The 20,000-nt window shown below is 38.5% G+C and overlaps 2 protein-coding genes across 2 annotated transcripts in view; both read right to left on the minus strand.

Annotated features, from left to right (window-relative positions):
* The window catches only part of LOC138056512 (uncharacterized), a 26,865-nt gene extending 8,293 nt beyond the window's left edge, over positions 1–18,572 (minus strand). Inside the window, exons 1-13 of the mRNA XM_068902328.1 lie at positions 18,300–18,572; positions 15,627–15,735; positions 13,980–14,056; positions 13,516–13,611; positions 12,151–12,261; positions 10,976–11,038; positions 9,227–9,369; positions 8,794–8,860; positions 8,144–8,218; positions 6,186–6,846; positions 4,684–4,770; positions 3,013–3,984; positions 1,687–1,793 (exon numbers count right to left, since the gene is read on the minus strand). Of these exons, the coding sequence (XP_068758429.1) occupies positions 1,687–1,793; positions 3,013–3,984; positions 4,684–4,770; positions 6,186–6,846; positions 8,144–8,218; positions 8,794–8,860; positions 9,227–9,369; positions 10,976–11,038; positions 12,151–12,261; positions 13,516–13,611; positions 13,980–14,056; positions 15,627–15,735; positions 18,300–18,410 (2,679 nt within the window). The 5' untranslated portion in view covers positions 18,411–18,572. The remainder of the gene's footprint in view (positions 1–1,686; positions 1,794–3,012; positions 3,985–4,683; positions 4,771–6,185; positions 6,847–8,143; positions 8,219–8,793; positions 8,861–9,226; positions 9,370–10,975; positions 11,039–12,150; positions 12,262–13,515; positions 13,612–13,979; positions 14,057–15,626; positions 15,736–18,299) is intronic.
* A 532-nt stretch (positions 18,573–19,104) lies between these two features.
* LOC138056514 (uncharacterized) overlaps positions 19,105–20,000 on the minus strand; it is a 10,313-nt gene continuing 9,417 nt past the window's right edge. The window contains exon 5 of the mRNA XM_068902329.1: positions 19,105–20,000. This exon is cut by the window's right edge and continues 720 nt beyond it. The gene's annotated coding sequence lies outside the window, so the exon portion shown is untranslated.

A 20,000-nucleotide genomic window follows, 5' to 3' on the forward strand; every position in this document is an offset into this window, starting at 1 on the left:
GTATTCTTGGTTTGCATCCACGTGATGTGACGGCCATGTTGGAGTACAAAACAATAGGAAATGACCAAACAAGTTTTGCATAATAATAGAGTCAAATAGACCTTATTCACGATAGCCGCTATGTTGGATTTGCTATTATCATGCAAATTAGCTACACACTTCTGAGGGGGCAAACAACACAAGTTCGAGGGGTTATAACGAACATCTTGGCCACACAGATGATTTGTTTCATGTTCATTGAATGTTTATTACCTAAGTAGTACAACAGAATGCTTGCACAAGTTACTGCGATTTTTTTTACTGAAAAATTAGCAGATAACGAAGTAGAAAGTCAAAATGTCGGAGGCAATCAAAAGATATAAAATTATTATAAAAGGTACTTAATTCTAAATTCTAAAATGTACTTTTAGCAATGTTAATTCAATATTTCGACGTCCCGAGTTTCCGCAATTTGCCTTTATTCCAATGTTTGCCCCCCAGCATAACACATGGCTAATTTGCATGACAATTTGAAAACCAACATGGCGGCTTCCCAAAACAATTTTACTGCATCGTTCTGAACACCAACAATGGCTGCCATGACGTCAGACGCAAACCATCAATACTGAGGTCGAATTGCCACCTTGAAAAGAAAATGGCTGACGCTTTGAGCGCTAGCCCTTAGCACGAAAGCTCAGCCATTTTATCTTTTCACGGTGGCAATTCGATCTTTATCAACTCGCTTGAAAAATGTGTTTTACTCTCCCACCGACGTAGAGCCACAAATGTTCTTTTGGAAACTATAACCAGCCTTGTGCCTGGGTTGAGATGAGGAGGTATTTAGCAACGCTTAAGCAGAATTTGAATTCAAAGTTCTCATATTGGGATGGTGTTTAAGTTGAAACTCGACGTGAATAAGAAACTTCAGATGAATGTTAGTTCCACGCATGCGCATTAAGTTTTTATTTCCTCCGAGGACGCATGATCCGAACCGAAGAGGAAGATGAAATATAAAGTATGGCTACTCTACGAAGGGTGCAGTTCGACGAAATGGGGCCGAAAGAATGTATAAGACGACAATGGGAGCCACTGTGATGCGTTCCATGTATGATCCCGGAGAACAGAACCACAGGCAGATGTAACTACAGTAGCTGAAGTCGATTTTGACGAGGGAGGAAAACCCTCGAGTCGCGTTGAGATCGACTAAAACGAAGCACTTACGATGGCAGAGGTGGAAGACGCGCAGAATGACCTCTACGCCAGCCTGACTCGATACAGTACGAGGTAATCCCAGACGATCACCCATTCAGATAACAGGGAGTTCAAGCAAAGTGCTGAAGCACGCACTTCGTACTCACAAAACAACAACGCGAAATCACAAAATCTTAGGTTTTCACGACAACGTGAGCATATAACAATGAACCATTCATTTTCTGTTCTGACTTTAAAACCGTTCGTACCCATCCAGTTGCAGGATAGTTTGCCCGTATTGTACAAGGTGAACAAGACGGAATAATCGCGAAATACTTGCGATAGAAATAGGTTATATTTTGGAATGACGTTTTCGTTGCCGTAGTTGGCGTCTTTGCTCAAACTCCCTAATCTTAACTCTTAACTGTAGCTAATACCTGTGACAACATGCAATTCGTTTCCATCAGTCTGACTTTACGAAGTTATATATTTAAGCAATAAGCAAAAATGACTGACCTTCAGGCTGCTAGACGACGTTTGACTCCTTAGATTTGGAACAGAGCCAACAAATTTTGCTGGCATGTTCGGACTGTTGGGAGGCTTCACCACAACAGCATAAACATCTAAAACAAGGGCAAATAAACAAAGATCAAGAGCACTTCTCGAGTACCGCTAAGTCTGCAGTAAAATAGCCGGCAGGTACAAAACACAGGTCATGGGTCACAGGTCATTGTTTTACCAATACAGAACGTATCCTAAACATTCATAAAAGCTAACTTAAGGCCTAATTAGGCCTAAACAAAAAAAATTAGGCCTAAGGTTAGCTTTTATGAATGTTTAGGATACTTTATGTATTGGTAAAACAATGACCTGTGACCTGTGACCTGTGTTTTGTACCTGCCGCTTCGAAGACCTATTCAGCTGACCATTGAGCTTCGATGACAATGAACTTCATTCCTTCTTGAAACGCATCCTTTTTCCCTTTCCGATAACTATACCGTATGTACCACGAGATCACTAGCTGCAAAAGGCCTATTTTCGTCCAAAAAATCTCCAGATCGCAGGCTGACCAATCTTGGGGTAATTTTGCTCGAAGACTCACTAGTTGATTTGTTAACTTAATATTTATATACCTGCAAACTCAGACGTATTTTAACGTGTCTCACGCCAACGGATTAAAAGCACCAATCACACGCATTCATCATGATCGTTTCTCAAGGCTGATTCACATTTTCAGACGACTTCGTAGCGTGAAAAAATTTCGTTCAATTTTCCATCCAAAACTGGAAGAATGAATTGGAAGTCTGAATCAGGTCTCGTTTGAGCGCAAAATCAAAAGCTTATACTTCGTGTTTCAGTTTGATGAGCTGGACAATCTTTCGGTAACTTCGGCAATGTAAGAAAGTCGCCGGGAATTTCCTAAAATTCGAGAATGCATGTATACGAAATTCTCACCTATTTGACGTAGAAAAGGTTGGCAAGTATATAATGACGATTTTGTTCAAACGATTCGTTTACCTCCAGTAGGCCAAAAATCGGGTGTTACAACTGAAACGTTCCATAATGTCGGGCCGAAAAATCGTGTCATTTTTACACCGTCTGGACCTTGATTTGCCACAGAACAGGTTGTTTTTTTTTTCAGAAGAAACAAGAAATGGTTTTTCAGACCACGAGGGAAAGCGGACTCCCTCTCCAGGTTTTTCCGTGCCCAGTTTGCCCTCCTTTCTGTGCGTCCTGCAAAGCGCGTGATTGACTGGCTTCAAATCGTAACGTTTAACCCGTAGGATTTCTAATAACGCGTTTTCGTCGACGTTACTCTTAACTCCTAACTGAAACTAATACCTTTGCCAACATGCAATTCTTTTCCTTCAGTCTGACTTCCGCGAGACTCTGGAACGCTCTCTCTTTTATCCCGCAAGGGCTTATCTTTGTCAGAGTTTGGTGGGCATATGGTAGGCTTGCTAACTTCAGCATAGGAGAAGTCGTTTAAGCTGTCTTGACAACTTCCACCCGCATGTGCACGTGACGACACCGGTGACTTCTTTCCAGGCTGTTGCAACTTCTGTCCAATAACTTCGTATGAGGTGTCTATAATGGGGTTCCTGTTGGCCGCTATAGGGTAACCAGGAGAACCAGTTGAAACGCTACTGTTCTGAGCACTTCCTGTCATTGCGTGTGTAGGTGACATCTTCCGTGGCTGTTGCTGGGGTTGTCCAACTACTGCATACGAAGATTCCACCTCAGATCTTTGTTTGGTGTCTTTTGACACACCACTCACATTTTGCTTGCAAAGATCAATGTTAGGCGTCGATTCCGCTAACACCGGCATTTGGTTTTCGTCTCCGGGAATCCCCAATAAATAGTATTCTCCAACTGGAGAACATGCCCTGCTTTTCTCGACTTTTTTGGGGGGGCTTTTCCCCAATGGATTCGTTTTCTGTGATCCTAAGTTTTGATTCCACTGTGCGAAAAACGCAGGATTTTCCACTTCATTCGGAAATGTGGGGCTGGTGGCTCCGACAAGGCTATAATCTCCGGTGTCTTTAGTCGGCGACTGAACAACCTTAAAGCCATTCTCGCCACTCTCGCGAGGATCTTCAAACGAGCCTGCAGTCAAAGGAAAGCGCTTAGGCCCAGATGATGACTTTATTCTGGTGGGGACCGTGCGAAAAGCTTTGCTGTCATTCACTACAGGGTCCGCATTTTGAGGTTGCGAACTAATGTTTTTCGATAGGAACGTACCATCGAGGACATTTGGAACACTTGCTGCCCTGTTGGAGCTACTCCCAGGTGAATTGGTAGCGTTGGCTATAACTAAGAGGAACAAGAGAGGTTTTTGCATAACTAGAAATAAATAAACTACTAAGTTAGCCAATCACAACAGAAAAAAAAAATCAAATCGACCAATGGGAAGTCGAATATAGTATGTGCAAAGCGCGCCAAAAAAGTAACTGGCAAGTGGATTCAGTTTATCTTTTGATTGGCTGCATGAGAATGAGGCATGAGATTTTTCGTCCAATCACAAAGCGCAGGTCATGCAAAAACAATGAATATTCCAAAGTTCTTGGAAACAACAAAGGAGAGTTTTGTCTAATTGGTTGATGGTTTTGCTTGTACCCAGGTTTTTTCATACGCGCGCGCGCGAAATAACATTAGTCTCCTTTGTTCATGGAAACACTTTTACGTACTAGATTTAAGCGAATTACCAATTCAGAATGCGCCCACCCTGCTACAACCCCAGTCAACCTTAACTTAAAAGGAAACTATGCATTTTATTATTGGAGAATGAAGGATTGTCTCCATATAAAGGTTAAAGGCCAGAGAAAGGTGAACTGCAGACAATAAGCTTAATGGAAAATTGCAGAAAATGTTTATTTTTTTAGGCTTAGGCCTTGGAAGAGCGCACTAGGAATTTTTACTTATGTGACTTAATGCTTGTGACCGATTTGACTTTCAATTACTATGGTCATGTAGAGAAAAGAACCAGTGAAATAATTTTAACGTGATCATTACCTGAAACATTTACATATCCACTGGACCCAACCGAGTGCCTTTTGTCCGGTAAGGAAGGAGATTCATCTCCGAGATCAATTAGCAGACCTAGTAAGAAGTCATTAATTAATAGAGGTGACGTGGCGAATTTAGCCCCCAAAAGCAATTAAATATGAGATGTGATCTATTAAAGTGTAACTACGATGGAAAAAAAAAATTGTCGTTTTTTTTCACATTTCGAAAGAACTTGCGTTGAATGTTCAACAGAGGAAATTTTCTTCAGTAATTTCAAGAGGAAGACTGTTTATTTTCACTCCACTTTTTGCAGTTAACGGTTTAAAATTACTTGGTGCGTTCCCGACCAATAAGCTTTCAGCAATCTGGATCGAAAACAGAGTGACGTCATTTACTCACCAGCCAAAAAATGCAGTGTGTGAATGCGCTTTAATTAGTATGCAGCAAGAGAGTTTTTGGCTTTCATGTTCTGCATACTAAATAAGCCGCATTCACACGGTGTATTTAAGCTAGTAAGTAAATGACGTCACTTTTTCCTTAGTCAAGCTCTCTGAGAGCTCATCTGTCACAACCACACCAACATAATAATGGCGGACCGTTAAATAAAAACATTGCCATCAAAATACTGTAAATAGTTTTTCTCTCGAAATTTTCAAAATGTGAAGAAAAACGAGAAGTGCTTTTTGATCGTAGTAGCACTTTAACAGTTTATTCCAAAATCAGGGGTTTCATCAAGTTTTAAAGAAGAAGGGACCTTGCGATAGAGTAAGCGGGCACCCCTATAATTTATGTGGTCGGGCTTTGGATCTTGAGACCTCCTTTGAGCAAAGGCGGGTACTGTACTCAGCGTAGACCGGTGCAAATACCCGGGTCCCCGCTTCTAATAAAACCCCTGCAAAATGATCGGCCAACCAAAACTTTGTTCACACGATTTCTATAGAATTCGAACTGGCGTTAGCGTCGACTGATTGAAGTAATTAACTGAATGAAGCGAACTAAACTTGAACTTCAAGCAACTTATCATACAAAATGTATGTTCAGAAAATGATACCCAAAACTCTACAATAAATAAAGCCAAATAAAGCCAAATAAAGCCCGGAATAAAAAGCATCCCAAGTGATAACTACTTTATGGCTCAAATATCAGGGCGTGGTGAGAGCACTCGCCTCCCACCAATCTGGCCCGGGTTCGATTCCTTGACTCGGCGTCATATGTGGGTTGAATTTCTTGGTTCTCTACTCTGCACCGAGAGGTTTTCTCCTGGTACTCCGGTTTCCCCTCTCCTCAAAAACCAACCTTTGACTTGATTTGCTCTCATCGTTAATTTCAGTTTACAGTGTCCCCAATTAGTGCTCCAGTGCTAGAACGACTGGACACTTAAATAAAGTTCCTTTCCTTTCCTTTTAACCCGTTTCAAAACAAAGCAAGTTTCAATTTTACAAAGTTTACAAATTCAAAGCGCATGAGTTGAGCATAAAGTTAGCTTACATGAAGTACCCTTCACCTACCTTCAGCCACATGTCTGGCTTCCTCCTTTTTAACACTCGAACCAGACAGTGGTGGAACTTCATAGTCTCCTACTGAATCTTTTTTCCTTTGTATAGCTGTGTCACTCCCTGACTTTCGCCTCGCTGGAACCGCAAGTATCTCATAGTCAGAAACGGTGGGAGAGTTCGGCTCATTTCTGACTCCGCCTTTCGTTGCATTAGCACTTAAAACTCTTTTATCTAAATCTCCTTTCTTAAACGACGGTTTTGCTGATACCGTGGGTTTTGTTCCTTGTCCAACAGTTGCAAATTTATTATTTGCTCCAGTTCTGGTTGGAAATTGAAGATTTACATAATCATTTATATCGTTTGTTCTTTCAACACCTGAATTGTTGCCTCCACTCCCTTTATTTGTCGTTCGTTGTTTAGATTCGCTTTTATCTGTCTTTGATTCTGTTGCTGTTGCTGGTGCCTTTGGAACTGATCCATTTTGTTTATCACTCTCCTTCCACCGAACCACACCCTTGAAAAACTCAGGATTGTCATAACTTGAGTTTCCCTGAGGAGATCTTAGAGGCGTTGAGACAGGAACATTCACGTAAGTATGGGATTTTATCTCGTCCTTGTTTAACTCCTCCTCCACAAGATGAACCACAGCCTTGTAAACTAAGGCATACTGTTCCTGTTAGATTAGAACGGAAAAAGTGTAATGGAGGAGAGATAGCGAGTACCTGGGTTGGAAGAAGATTAAAATACATGCAGTGGCTATTCGTACAGGACCCGTACACCGACCTGTATTTTAAATGATTATTACATGTTCTAACCCTAACCTTAAACGTTTTAAAATGGGTAAGTAAAGTCTGCTTACGAGCCAAGTGGCCCATTAGGCTGGAGCTTATCCCGGTTTCTGTAACATGAAGCGACTAGGAGTACTTCTACTCGCCACTGGATGGTATGCTAGTCCATCGCAGGGCTACCCCCAGCGTTAGATTTGCCGGTACGCATTTATACACCTGGGAGGAGAGAGGCACCAAGAGAGTAAAGTGTCTTGCCCAAGGACACGACACAATGTCCCCGGCCAGGGCCTGAACCCAGACCAGTGCTGGAAATAACAGTCGGTCATCGGACATTGTCCGACCAAATTTTGAAAATGTCCAGCCAATTTCACATTATGATCGGACACGATGACCGATCATGTGTCACCTGCACATCTTGAGTCTTCTTCAAGGTGTTGTCAGTCAATAAATTATGTCCGGTCCAATTTGTCAAATGTCCGACCAAAAGGAAGATTTGAAAGGACATATGTCCTCTGAATAAAGAAAAATTATTTCCAGCACTGCAGACCACTTGCTCCAGAGTTGAGCACACTAACCACAAGGCCACCGCACCTTCCCTTTAAAAGGGGTGCTTAGACTTAAATACTGTTTTTCAGCGCTATTTGAAATGGGTGCTTGGAAATGCGAGGAACACAGCACATTGAGCATTTGCGTAAGGGGCAGTGGCACAATATTATCAATTAAAAATAAACTCAACATACACTAAATCTTTAACAATCACAATAATATTCCGTGTAGCACTTTTATTTTGCGGGGTTTAATTTTTGCAGATTTTGCGGATGGTTCTTAATCTGCAAAAATAAGTTCCAGCAGAAACAGTCAGCCATTTATGGGTATAGCCAAGATGTTTATAGCCTGCAAAGCAGGCTCTTCCAATGAAATGGTGTGCGGCAATATAATTTATGGGGGCTTGCTTACTAGTCTCAAGAGGAAGACTAGAAACCAAGCCCCTATATTTCGACCGCATGCCATTTCATCTGAAAGCGCTTGCTTGCTTTAGTTGTATTCAGAACAACTTCAGCAAGTAGTAAGAGAGGGACTTAAAACTCCGAAACTCCGCATTTCAAGTCAGGTGCACAAACAAGTCGACCACGCAGCCTCCTGATGGAAAGTGGTATTGAAACTGAAAAAGACAGGGGTTACCTTTGTCTGAACCATTGCCATTCTTTGCCTTCGAAGGTTTGATACAACATCAAACACACTGAAATTGTCTGTTTTCTGAAAAGTATAATATTGAGTCCATGATTATAAAGTTAGTAGAGGTTAATAGAACCACAATGATGGGACACTACAATTGACTCCTGATAACATGAACCTACAAGGAAAATTGAAAAGGTTCAAGCTTTCAGGAGTAAGGAGTTACAATGTATTAGCAGCAACCCTTTATGAAGATACAGGCACTGAAGTTAACATTTAATGAACCCTAAACCAACAAAACCTGAACTGGACTGACACGTTTTGTGTAATGCAAAAAAGGACAAAGATTACAGTGCCTCTTCAATTAAATTAGATGTTTTGGACTACAGTACACTGTTTGGTTTGGTTTGTCACATACTTATAGACATGGTTCGAGTTATCAAGGGCAAAAATGACCTGAGGTTAGTGGGAGGTTCGACTTATCGAGGAATCGAGTTACCAAAGGCAAAATTGTGGTAATTTATGTACGACGGAAATCCAGGGGAAGCTGAGTTTAGTTTGAGTTAGCGTGAGGTTTGAGTTATTGAGAGTCCATGTGTATGTGTAAAAGATTCTGGTAAAATAATACGGTTAGCAATATTTATTTGTCAACTCACTTGCATCTTAAGAAGAGACCAGGCATAATCCACCGCACAAATTGTTCCTGTTCTACCACAACCAGCGCTGCAAGAGAAAATGAGTTAATAGAAAATGAACTCTACTTTTTCTCATCCACTGAGGCAGTAATCCTTTCCAGTTTACCGTTAGCAGTAAAGTTTAGGGTGTGATGTGCTTGCAGGCAGTTGTATAGATGAGCCTTCATTGCATTTGAGTGAATTCTGCAACACGCCAGAGGTTATTATCAGTACCGACTTAACGAATAGTATCTCTGAAAACGAGAGTGGAATTAGAGCGATAATAAACTGTAGCCATACAATGTAGGTAATACTGTTAAAGATTTAAGGTTACCTTTGGAATGTCAGTGACATAACAACGACCTGTGAAAATGATTATTAGCTATCTGACCATTTAAAAATACAATGCACTAACCTGCAGTGGATTAAAATTGGTTGTTTTTTGTTGCCTTGCAAACTAGAAAGAGTCTTGTTCATTTCTAAGAGAGGTGCTGCAGATTTTGGAACATCGTGATCAGGCCATGCAGTGTACTGCAACTGTGTTACCAGCATTTCATCCTGAAATAGGAAGCCTGTCTGTAAGTGTTGCATAACCGAAAAAAAACACTCTGATACAAATGAAATCCATGAGGGGACTTGAGATTCAGGTGTAACCAGCCTTGACAAGTAGAAACATGGCCTTTCAGAAAGAACAAAACGTTGTTTTTTGATCAATGATTTACCACCTTTTTTTAACTTTGCGAAACAAAGTAGTTGAGCAACGACGATGAATACAGATATTATAGCGTTGCCTGTTCCCAAAGTCCCTCATGTTTCTCTCCATTTTTTTCTGAGGCAACCTTACATTTCATAATACTTAATAAATATAAATGTTTACAACAATGTATGTACAATACAGTTTTTGTGGTACCTTCATTGTAGTGCACTTATATACTATGTCACCAGGTTTGTAAGAGTGAGTGATTGAAAGAGTGAGTGATTGTAAGACCATGGTGGCAAATAGAACCGTAGTGTGTGCATAACTCACGAACATACATGTAAACAGGTCAGCTGGAAGCCAGCTGGAGTTTCAACAAAATGAGCTCCAAAATCGGCATGAATTTGTGACGCTGATAAATTATAATTTAGCAGCTGCTGGTGATAAATAACCTCGTCTAGGAGGGTGAATTTTTGAATTTGCAGAAACAATGGTCAACAACCTCAAGAGTTGGGTTATTGTGATCTTTGTGTTGAATTTGCACATTTCTTGTCAATCTTTAAAACACTTGAAAGAAAAAAAAACAAACCAACAAAAACAAGTACAAAAACAAAAACCCAGTGTCTTGCCATCATTTTGACACAGATGTATCCTTTGTTTCGCGAGTAAACATGTGAGGTAACTTGAACTCTGTTGAATTCGATGTCACTTTCAATTTTGAGATTTACTTGTGCAACCAAAAGTACAATTATAGAAAAATTTGAACATAGAAAAAATCTCCCAAAAATGTTTTTCGCTGACGGTAACTTTTTATATTCTTGGTTCAAAATTTAAGTTGTTTTCATGCTCCAAATTTTCTTGCTTTATAATGGCAAAATATTTTATTCTTGATTGCCACTTCCTGAAAACTTCTTCATCTCTTCCTAAAAACTGTGTATCAACATTTATTTACTTTTGCATCAATACACGTATTTCTTTTGCATAAAGCAGGCTAACAAAATCTGTACCTTGCTTAGTTCGCATTTTTGAGCCTTAAAATAGAATTTTTCGGTCCCATGTTTCTGATGGCGAGTCGTATATTTTGGGGTCATCCGTCCAAATACTAACTCCCCCCGATAGGGTTTCACTTAAGGAACTTGAAAATGATCAACATATCAGCCTCGAGGCCTATGTTTCTCCATTCTCTTTTATTTTCTACAATCTTTTTGGGATTTAGTATTTTACTAGTAACCACGCCTTCTCAAGGGGCTATTTACCTAAGACATAGATCTACCATGGCACTATAATGATATACGATACCAAAACATTATCATGCTATATAACAACATGTACTATTAGAGTTACATATTACGCAAAGGTAAAATGTAACTTGAATCTCCTGGAAGACAAAACACAGCTCAGTTGACACGATACAGCACTGTGTTACTGCACGACCACACAAGCGCATTGCGTGCCTATTTTTCTTACTTGGGGAGATTTCACCTTCATTCTTCTCATCACAAAGCCTTCATCCAAGTCTTCTTCTGACAACTAAAGCAAAATGCAATTGAAGTAAAACAATTCACATTAAAAACAGTGGTGTCATCAAGGGCCACTCAGGGTCAACCCAAACAGCTGCCTGCTTATCAAATTACACTCACTGAAATACAGGCATGTAATTTTAACATACTTCTGTCTCAAATTGCTGCATGAAAAGAGCCAAGAGTGGGTGTTTCCAAGAGAGAGTGTAGACATTTCTGTAAAGGTACACAAGTGCCCAGTTGAAGACCCTATGAGGATGGCACTGGTCAAATCTTCCGACTAACCTAATTGCTGACTCTATCATTAAAGAATGTGGATCTTTAATACACATCCGTGGAGTAGTAAATTGCTCATCAGAATACCCATAGGGCTCTCACCAACTGCTCTGACTAAACAAAGTACTGCCAACTCTCTTACCAAAGAGTACAAGTACATAACCTTTTTTTGTAAACATCTCTGCAAAGTTACAAAATTATTGTTTTTATTATGCAAGACAGATCTAAGATGGTGCAAAGAAACAAACCCTGGAACAATGTACATTGTTACAGTAGTGAATGAAAGAAAATGTACATATACACAATTTATTTGACATGCAAGTTATAGACAAAATTTGGAAGTGATCCTGGAACTTATCAGGACAATTGAAGCAGTTGTCTCTTACAGACACCTGAAAAATTCAGGCAGCTTCCACGGAATTCAAACCCATGATCTCTGTGATGCTGCGATAATGCTCTAATGACTACCAACTGAGCTACATTTTGTATGAAGCCACAAGGTTGGGAGCAGGTCAATTTCTTTCATTCCCATTTCAGAGTCCTTTCTTGGGAACAAAATTAATACGGTAATTTCAGTAATGACGATTCTATATACATGTATTTTTAGGATTTAGCACTTAGTTTTAAGGGTATTTTTAACAACATTACTGTAAATTATTGTAAACCTATTACTTTATTATGTGTAACTGTACAGTGTACTTTAGATAAATTTAGATGCACAACCCCATAAGCATTAGCTTTAACCATTATTGTGCTGATTCAGAAATAAAGTGGATGTATGTATTTATGTAACTATGCAACAGCCACTCAACCATGACTTATGTTAATAACAAATTTTATCATTACCAGTGATATATCCATTCCAGCAAATTTGAGCTTTTCATTCTGGCTCTCTGGCCAATATCTTTTGCATTTGAGCTTTCCCATTTCAACTTCCTTACACACCATAATCACAACCTAGAAATGATTTTAAAGAAAGAACAGATGAAAGACTCAGTTATAGAAAGAGTGGTTAATGTTGTCTAACTTGTGGGCAATAGTCGAATTATTGCAATATTGAAAAGAAATCCATCGTAACAATCCATGGGAACAATAACTACATGTGTATTCTTATCATATATCTCTCAGACTTACCCATGGGAACAATAACTACTCTTTATCATATATCTCTCAGTCTTATCTAGTGGGCTGTATTCTACAGTATGACCCGCTAAATTTGAAATAAATTTTTGATTCAACATTAATTTTTCTAGCAAGTTTTTTAAATGTTATTTTGAAACAAACTGGCATGTATGAAACTTTATGAATCTTGGGAGCAACTACAGTATTTCAAAGAAGCCAAATAAGATTTACATGTATTCGTCTTTCTGATTTTTACACACACCAATGACTTGTGGCAGTTGAATGTTCCACTTGACTTCAACTAGTTCCTTTCCTGTGCACCTTATTACCATGGAGATATAATAAATACCTTACTAACCCAAGGCTGCTGCCTAAGAAAAATTTTCCGGAGCCCTTTCGGCCTTCCAACATTAAAAGTTAGTAGCTTGAGTCACTTTTTCAAGAGCCCAGAATTAATTAATTAAAAGTGAGGATGAATCACCTTGTGATAAGGTAGGTGCCTGTTTGGGCTACTCGTTCAGAAATTTGGTCGCCTGTGCTCGCAAGAAAGGCGCCCCAGGCGCAGCAGCCTTGTATTAAACCTGAGTCAATTTCTCGGTCCATACGGTACAATGTAAGTTACAGGTCCTCGCTTTTTTTTTCTGTTGACTCATCATTGGACAACATGCTTCGCGCTAATGGGCCATAAATCAACGGAAAAAAACTTGATCCGTAACTTATGATACGGACCTCACACTCGGTTAGTAAGACATGTCCAGAGAACGCTTCAGATATTAAAGCTAAGAATGGCAAAGTACGATTATTTACTAGAGACATCTTTAAATGTTAAAATCCAAAAGCACAGAACAGAGTCAAAATGTGAGTAACGTCAAATATTATAATATTTTATTATTATTGTTATTATTATTATTATTATTACTATTATTTATGCCATTATTATTAAATATAAACATTAATTAATAATTATTTTTCATGATTATTAACATTATTATTACTAGTTAATAGTTATTACTATGATGTATCACTTATTTGGCCAATGACAGTGCAAGAATGTATCTAAGACATGCACTAAAACTTAGTTGTGTCCACCTGACATCTGTGGGAAGCTATCAATCTCCAAAAGTCATCTATTGTTCGTGGTAAAGGACCTTGTAAGGCAAGGTATGATATACTCCCATCTGGTCCCTAAACAATGATAAAAGAATTTATTCTGATAATGCTCATAAATCTGTTAATGATGATGACGATGAGGCAAATTATGATGATGATGATGCTGATGACTGCTGTGATGTTACAATAACATAATTCACGATAATTCATGCTGTATGGTCGAACATTCTAACTGATTAAGTTTTCTTGCTGAGGTGTTCAATTTTTCTTGGTGCATGTCACCATCTTTGTTGCCCTGTTTTGTTTTTTTTTATTACAAAAGTTCTACAGATGAGCAGTGTAAACAGATCTTTAAATATCTAAGATCAGATAATGAGCTTCGTAAACAACAAGGACAAAGTGCACATAAAGAACTGCATGATTCCAGTCAGGTTGCTTCATACCTTCACATAATTTCCATTGATGTAATCTGACCCTACTACACCTGGTATTCTTGGCAAAGTGATCCGATTGTAGTCAACTAACAAATAATGTAATAACTGTATTAGTCTTTTTGAGAAGGTGACGTTACCAATAATTTAAAAAACATTATTGTTTTTTCTCATTTGCCTTTACGTTCAAAACAGATATAAACAAATGTAATACAAAGAGTCAAAAACTAATGATTAAATGATATGACTGTCCATGTTACAATGGGTAGCCTTCTGATGCTATTAGTCTGGTTTGAAGAAATTTGAATGTAGCTTAAAGAAAGTTACAATTCAAAGACCTAACGTTTTGACACTCCCCTATAGTGTCTTCATCACGGTTAACAAAAATAATGTTATCAAAGCGGACACCATAGGGAAATGGAAAAAGCGTCCGTTAGTAGAGCTGACCGCTTACGAGAATTATTCCCATCACGTGACACTACAAATACATGTTGCACTCTTGTTCATGTCAAACGAACGGACAGTTTGCTTTCCCTAGGACAAGTGGCTATTTAACAAAACCAACCCCACTGTTCCGTTACCCAGTCAAAGGTCGTAGTTTTGTTTGAATTGCAAATTAAAGACAAATTTCATTGCCAAGAGTCAATTATTATGCATGGGGTATCCACTTAAGAGAGAGTGTAAACAAAAGAAAAATCTGTTTATGAGAGTGTCCACTTACGGGAATGTGTGAATACAGAGTTTGACTGAAAGGTAAAATGGGGAATTGACAAAGGTGTCTGTAAGTAGCGCTGTCCGTTTTAATAAGAGAGTGTCTGTTAGCGAAGAGTTGACTGTATTATTTAAGTGTTATCAGTCGGCTAGGATTTTCAGAAAAGTTTTCTGAAAATCCATGTAACCGCTATCAAATTTTCAGCCCGGGCTGAAAAAGGAATGTGAAAATGTGCATTGATTGTGTTTTCGCATCTCAGTAAATTTTTTCATGGAAATTTGCGCTTGGTGTCCAGGCTGAAGTTCATCATGTAATCGCAACAAAACTTCAGCCCAGCGGGCGGAGCAAAATTTCAGCCTGGGCTGAAACTCACCATGTAATCAGGCCCTAATTAAGTGTTACTTAAGTTCTAAAAAAAAATTCCTTTTACGCACCACCAAGTGTAAAAATGGAAATGATGCACTTATTAACTGTAATTACATGTATCATACCTGTATGGCTAGTGTTTCTGGCCTATATAACGTGCGCTGTGATTGGCTAAGAGCTCGGGCATTAATTATTCTCCCGTAATGCCCACGGGCTGATTATGGATTATGCAAATTAGGTTTTTCTTCTTTAGAACTGTTCTTTTAGCCATATACATGTAATAAACAACTTAATAACCTCGACCATTCGGTCGTTGCAGCAAAATTCAAACCTCGGCATAGCTGTATTGACCTGGCTATCGCTCGGTCAATACGGTAAGGCTCAGTTATTAAGTAGTTATTAGTGTCCCTTTCTTTAAAGAAGGTGCAACTTTCACTGTTCCTAGCCTTATTAGAGAACCATTGTTTAATCAAGTGTTTCTCTAATCAGGCTGTTGTTGATCAGTTTTTGAAGACTGTATTTGACGCTGAGAGATTTGAGTGCATGCCTCAAGATCGTGGCAATTTAGGCAAACATCTTACATGGCAGAATATCTTTATAACGGTTTTTCGGCCTGTTGCACTCCAACTCGCCATGATGACAACTGTATCCTGGTTCCTTCCTGAGTTGAGAAGACAAAGCCTTTAATTGCTACAAAATAAAAACAATAAGCCTGATTGGTGAGCACTAGATATTTTGGCAATGATTTGCAAGATCACTAATTCAGCACTTATTTTTGCACCCAAATTAGGATGAAAATCTGAGACAAAAAGAGCCCAGAAAGCTGTTGATACTCTCAAAAATGCTGTGTCGAGGAGAGATGATTATCACTGTTGAAAGCATTTGTTTGGTATAAATGACCCATCTACCTGCGTGTCTCACGTCTCTGATGCATAAAAAAAAGACACATACATGACTTCCTTGTGCATCCATCTGGATGCAAACATGTATTTCACTCCCAGGGCTATCATGTTTGTCACCTACTTTTTACCACAATTCAACAAAAAAGATTGACACTCTTCAATTATCACAGGTGGAAAAGCGTGGAATGCCTTCAGGACATGTCACACTAAATTGAACAGCGGTTACCTTCAAAAAACAAGACATCTGCAACTTGTTTTTATGTTCATAAATGTACATGTAGCACATGGTCCTGGATCATTCGCTTTTAAAAAGAATAAGTGCAAGATGCCTCCGAAAAAGAAAATGAAATTCCTTGAGGGACAACAAAAGCTTAAGTTGTTTACTAACTGCCGAAGCCAGAGGCGATACAGGAGATCAGCCGAACTACTGTAACATGCATGCATAACATGGCACCCAAGATTCACCAAACGCCGAAGTTGTACACGATTCATCAAAAGCGATGAGTACAGTACAGTACAGATAAGCCCACTGAAAATAAAAGTGCTTCCAAGTCATCAAGCCATACAAAGCCAAGAAAATGTTTCAATCTATGGCTTCAAGTCTTTTCATGGCTGGTGTATGATTAAAAGGAAAACTATATATACTACAAAGTAGGCACAAAGCACAAAAAGAATAATGGCATGACCAAAGAGGCATGCTGCACTAAAAAAGCACCAAATGGCTTGCGCCTCTTAATTTAATATCTGCACACTGGACTCTAACTTCAATATGGGACTCATTGAATGGGTTTGGGACTCACTTGTTCATGGATTGGTGAGACCCAGGGACTCGCTCATCTAAATTTGTAGATGGATCACTGGGTACATTCCAAAATGTATACACCTTAAACAGGCTTTAATTTTTGATATATTAAAATTCAGCTTGAAAGAGAGTATAGAACGAAGACAAGGGAATCATTGGATGATATGCAAATATTTTTCACATAAAATTTCTGATTCCAATATGTTTCTATTGTTTTTGTCCTCACAGCCTCACTATCTAGCTAGATATTTGATATTTTGAAAATGGCCTATTGAATGGTTTGACATATAAATATATTTGCATGGATATTTTTGGTCACCCAAATGTCCTAATAGACCGTATTCATAAATGGCGGCCAATTTATAATTCTTTTGTCGAAGTGCAAATTAGCCTACCAAGCCTCGATACCATACAGTGAATTGAAAAGAATTCTTGCTCTAAAATGAGGCTTGGTAGGCTAATTTGCACTTCGACAAAAGAATTATAAATTGGCCGCCATTTATGAATACGGTCTATTATACAGTGCATTATGTGTTAAGCAATTCAATATTCGAGGCTCAGTAAATATCGACCACCATGTAGAATATTCTATTCCAGCTTATATTCTGCTCCCTGCATCAACAAATTGAGAAATATGAAATCAAGAATCGCAAAATTTTCCAGTTCTGAATAATTTGATCCTAAATGAACATCCCCAAAGCACTGGAATTATAGCGTCGCTGCAGTTTGTGCATTAGTGGAATTATTCTTTGTGACTACAATGATGGCGAATTATGATTTCCAGATGCATTCCATGCATCCTGTTTTTGCTTCTTCCTTCGCTGACCTCGAAACAAAAGTCATGTTAATTAGCAACAGAATAATTTAGTGCAAAGTTTGTTTAAGGCACAGAGTTTAACAGACCAATTTTTGTTTCAAAAATAGAAACGTATTGTAATCTATGGTATACATAATAAAAAAATAAGTTTCATGAGACGTATGACGTCTTTTATCAAAGTTTTGATATTATCGCTCATGTCGTCCAATATATAAGCTTATAAAATATAACCACAGCATCCACTATCGTCAAACAGGATTATTGATTTATTATATTTTCTTTAAATGTTATAATTTTTAAAAAATTCATACTGTAAAAGTAAGTAATCTCAATTTTCTCTGGATAATCAATTCAATTAAGTTGAATGTTTGTTGTACATGTAGATTTTCGAACTATCAAACGAAGTATCAAATATCAACCCGGATACACAAAGCACCAAGGACATTGACGATGCAGCTATATTCTATAATCACAATGCGAAACTGAAACCACAATTTCTCAAGCTTCATCATGGAAGCTGAAGTTCATTGCTTTGGTACAGACCATAGCATACAGGAACAACAAGTTCGAATAAATTAAAGAATTCATAAAAAAGTGAAGTTTATCGATCAACCTGTGTTTACGTATAAACAGTACACTTAATTTCAGACACCGATTAGGGTAATCTTTGAGTAAACGAAATTTCTTATCATTTTAAGGTAATCTATAGCGGGCATTTCTTTTAGTGACATACCATAAATTCTTTAGCGAAGCCGTTTTCTCCTTTAGCGTTGTTCGAAGGATGAAGGCTTTCGGCGTGAGCTAGAAACTTCTCCAAACCTGCGGGGATCCGCAGAGAATCCATACTTGATGTCACTTCAGGAATGGTTTCTCGAAAATCTGCATCCTAAATCCTCATAGTCCGTAGGCTACCGGCAGAAATACCGTCTACCACACTAACAAGATACATGTTATGCTTGTTTTCACGAAGAAACCCTCCTTCCTTTCGGTTGTAGATTACCCACAATGCGGCAGGCTTACCGGAAGTCATGACTCAGACTTCTCATGCCTCATCTCGAAAGGAAGTTGAGAGTTACTGCTTTATGGACAGCTGGACAGCTGGCTATGACATGCGACCGGAAATAACAGGGATGGGTGTCAAGTGTGGAATGCGGCTAAAAATAGCTAAGAGATGCTGAAATAGGCCACGTTGGAAAATACCACAATACTCTTTCTTGGCAATTGTCCCCCCAAATTTTGCATAAGCATTGTTTCCAGTTTCTTTTGGGACTTACAGTGGTCCCAAGAGAAAACAAAAACCATGCTTTTTAAAAATTTGGGCGGACAAACAAAGAGTATTATGGTATTTTCCAAAGTGGGCTATTGTCTGCGAGATTTTTATCAGGAACCCATGACTAGGAGCGTCAAACTTCATTGTATTTGCGGAATGGCATATTTTCAGTGCGGTTTTTGGATTGATTTTCCCAAAAAAGGAGACCTTTCGATTTATGATTTGCATGACAAACAAAGTTCATATTGAATAAAACAAGACTAAAGCATTAGCAAATTTCAGTGTTTATTAAAAATTCAAAAACTGGAGAATCAACATATCAAGTAAAGCTGCATTTGATACTTGGCAACAGTTCTATCATAAATATCCAGTTTTTAAAGGCTTGCATACTCTAAGCTATTTAGCAGGTTCATACATCATAATATACACTCCTTGGGTGTTTGATTAAAGGTATGATTTATCAGACAAAATTAAAACTAAATTTAAAACCAACAGCTGATGACTAAGACAGAGAAGGGTTCAAACTTAAAGGTGCTGGCTTGATTAATTTTCAAGTTAAATCAGTTAGGACAAATACCGAATATATCTAATTAGATGTTTTGGTGCGTAGCATACCTGAGTATTTTTACGAGTTGTGCTGTATTTTGAGGAGCTCCACAATACTACACCCCAAAACATCTACATGTAAGACGCTACGTATTATCCGACTATTTCACACTAAATCTTTAGTAAGTGGATGTAAACAACCAAGAACGTGCGACAGATTTGTGCCTGACACGCAAGGGGCAAATGGAGCTGGACAATCTGCGAGTCATGCAAGCCAAGCAAATTTTGCTTGTAAGTCTAAGCACCTATTTCAAATAGCGCTGATAAACAGTTATTAAGTCTACATGTAAGCACCCATTTTAAAGCGGTTAGCTTTCAATAACTGTGTCACTTGCATGTTGACTTGTATGGCTTGCTGGCTTGCACATTGTCCTAACACGGGGAAACGTAAGCGCCTAAACTAAGTCAAACAAATAATTCTCTACTGTACAACAGCCATTAGTGTACAATAACTAAATGTACAATATCGTGGAATATTTGTACTTGTTTCATGTGTTTTCTGCACAATAATTTAAATTAATACAGATGGATAATAAATCGTATTGTAATATGCCTAGA

This window comes from Montipora capricornis, chromosome 7 (assembly GCF_036669925.1).
Source record: "Montipora capricornis isolate CH-2021 chromosome 7, ASM3666992v2, whole genome shotgun sequence".
Lineage (NCBI taxonomy): Eukaryota > Metazoa > Cnidaria > Anthozoa > Scleractinia > Acroporidae > Montipora > Montipora capricornis.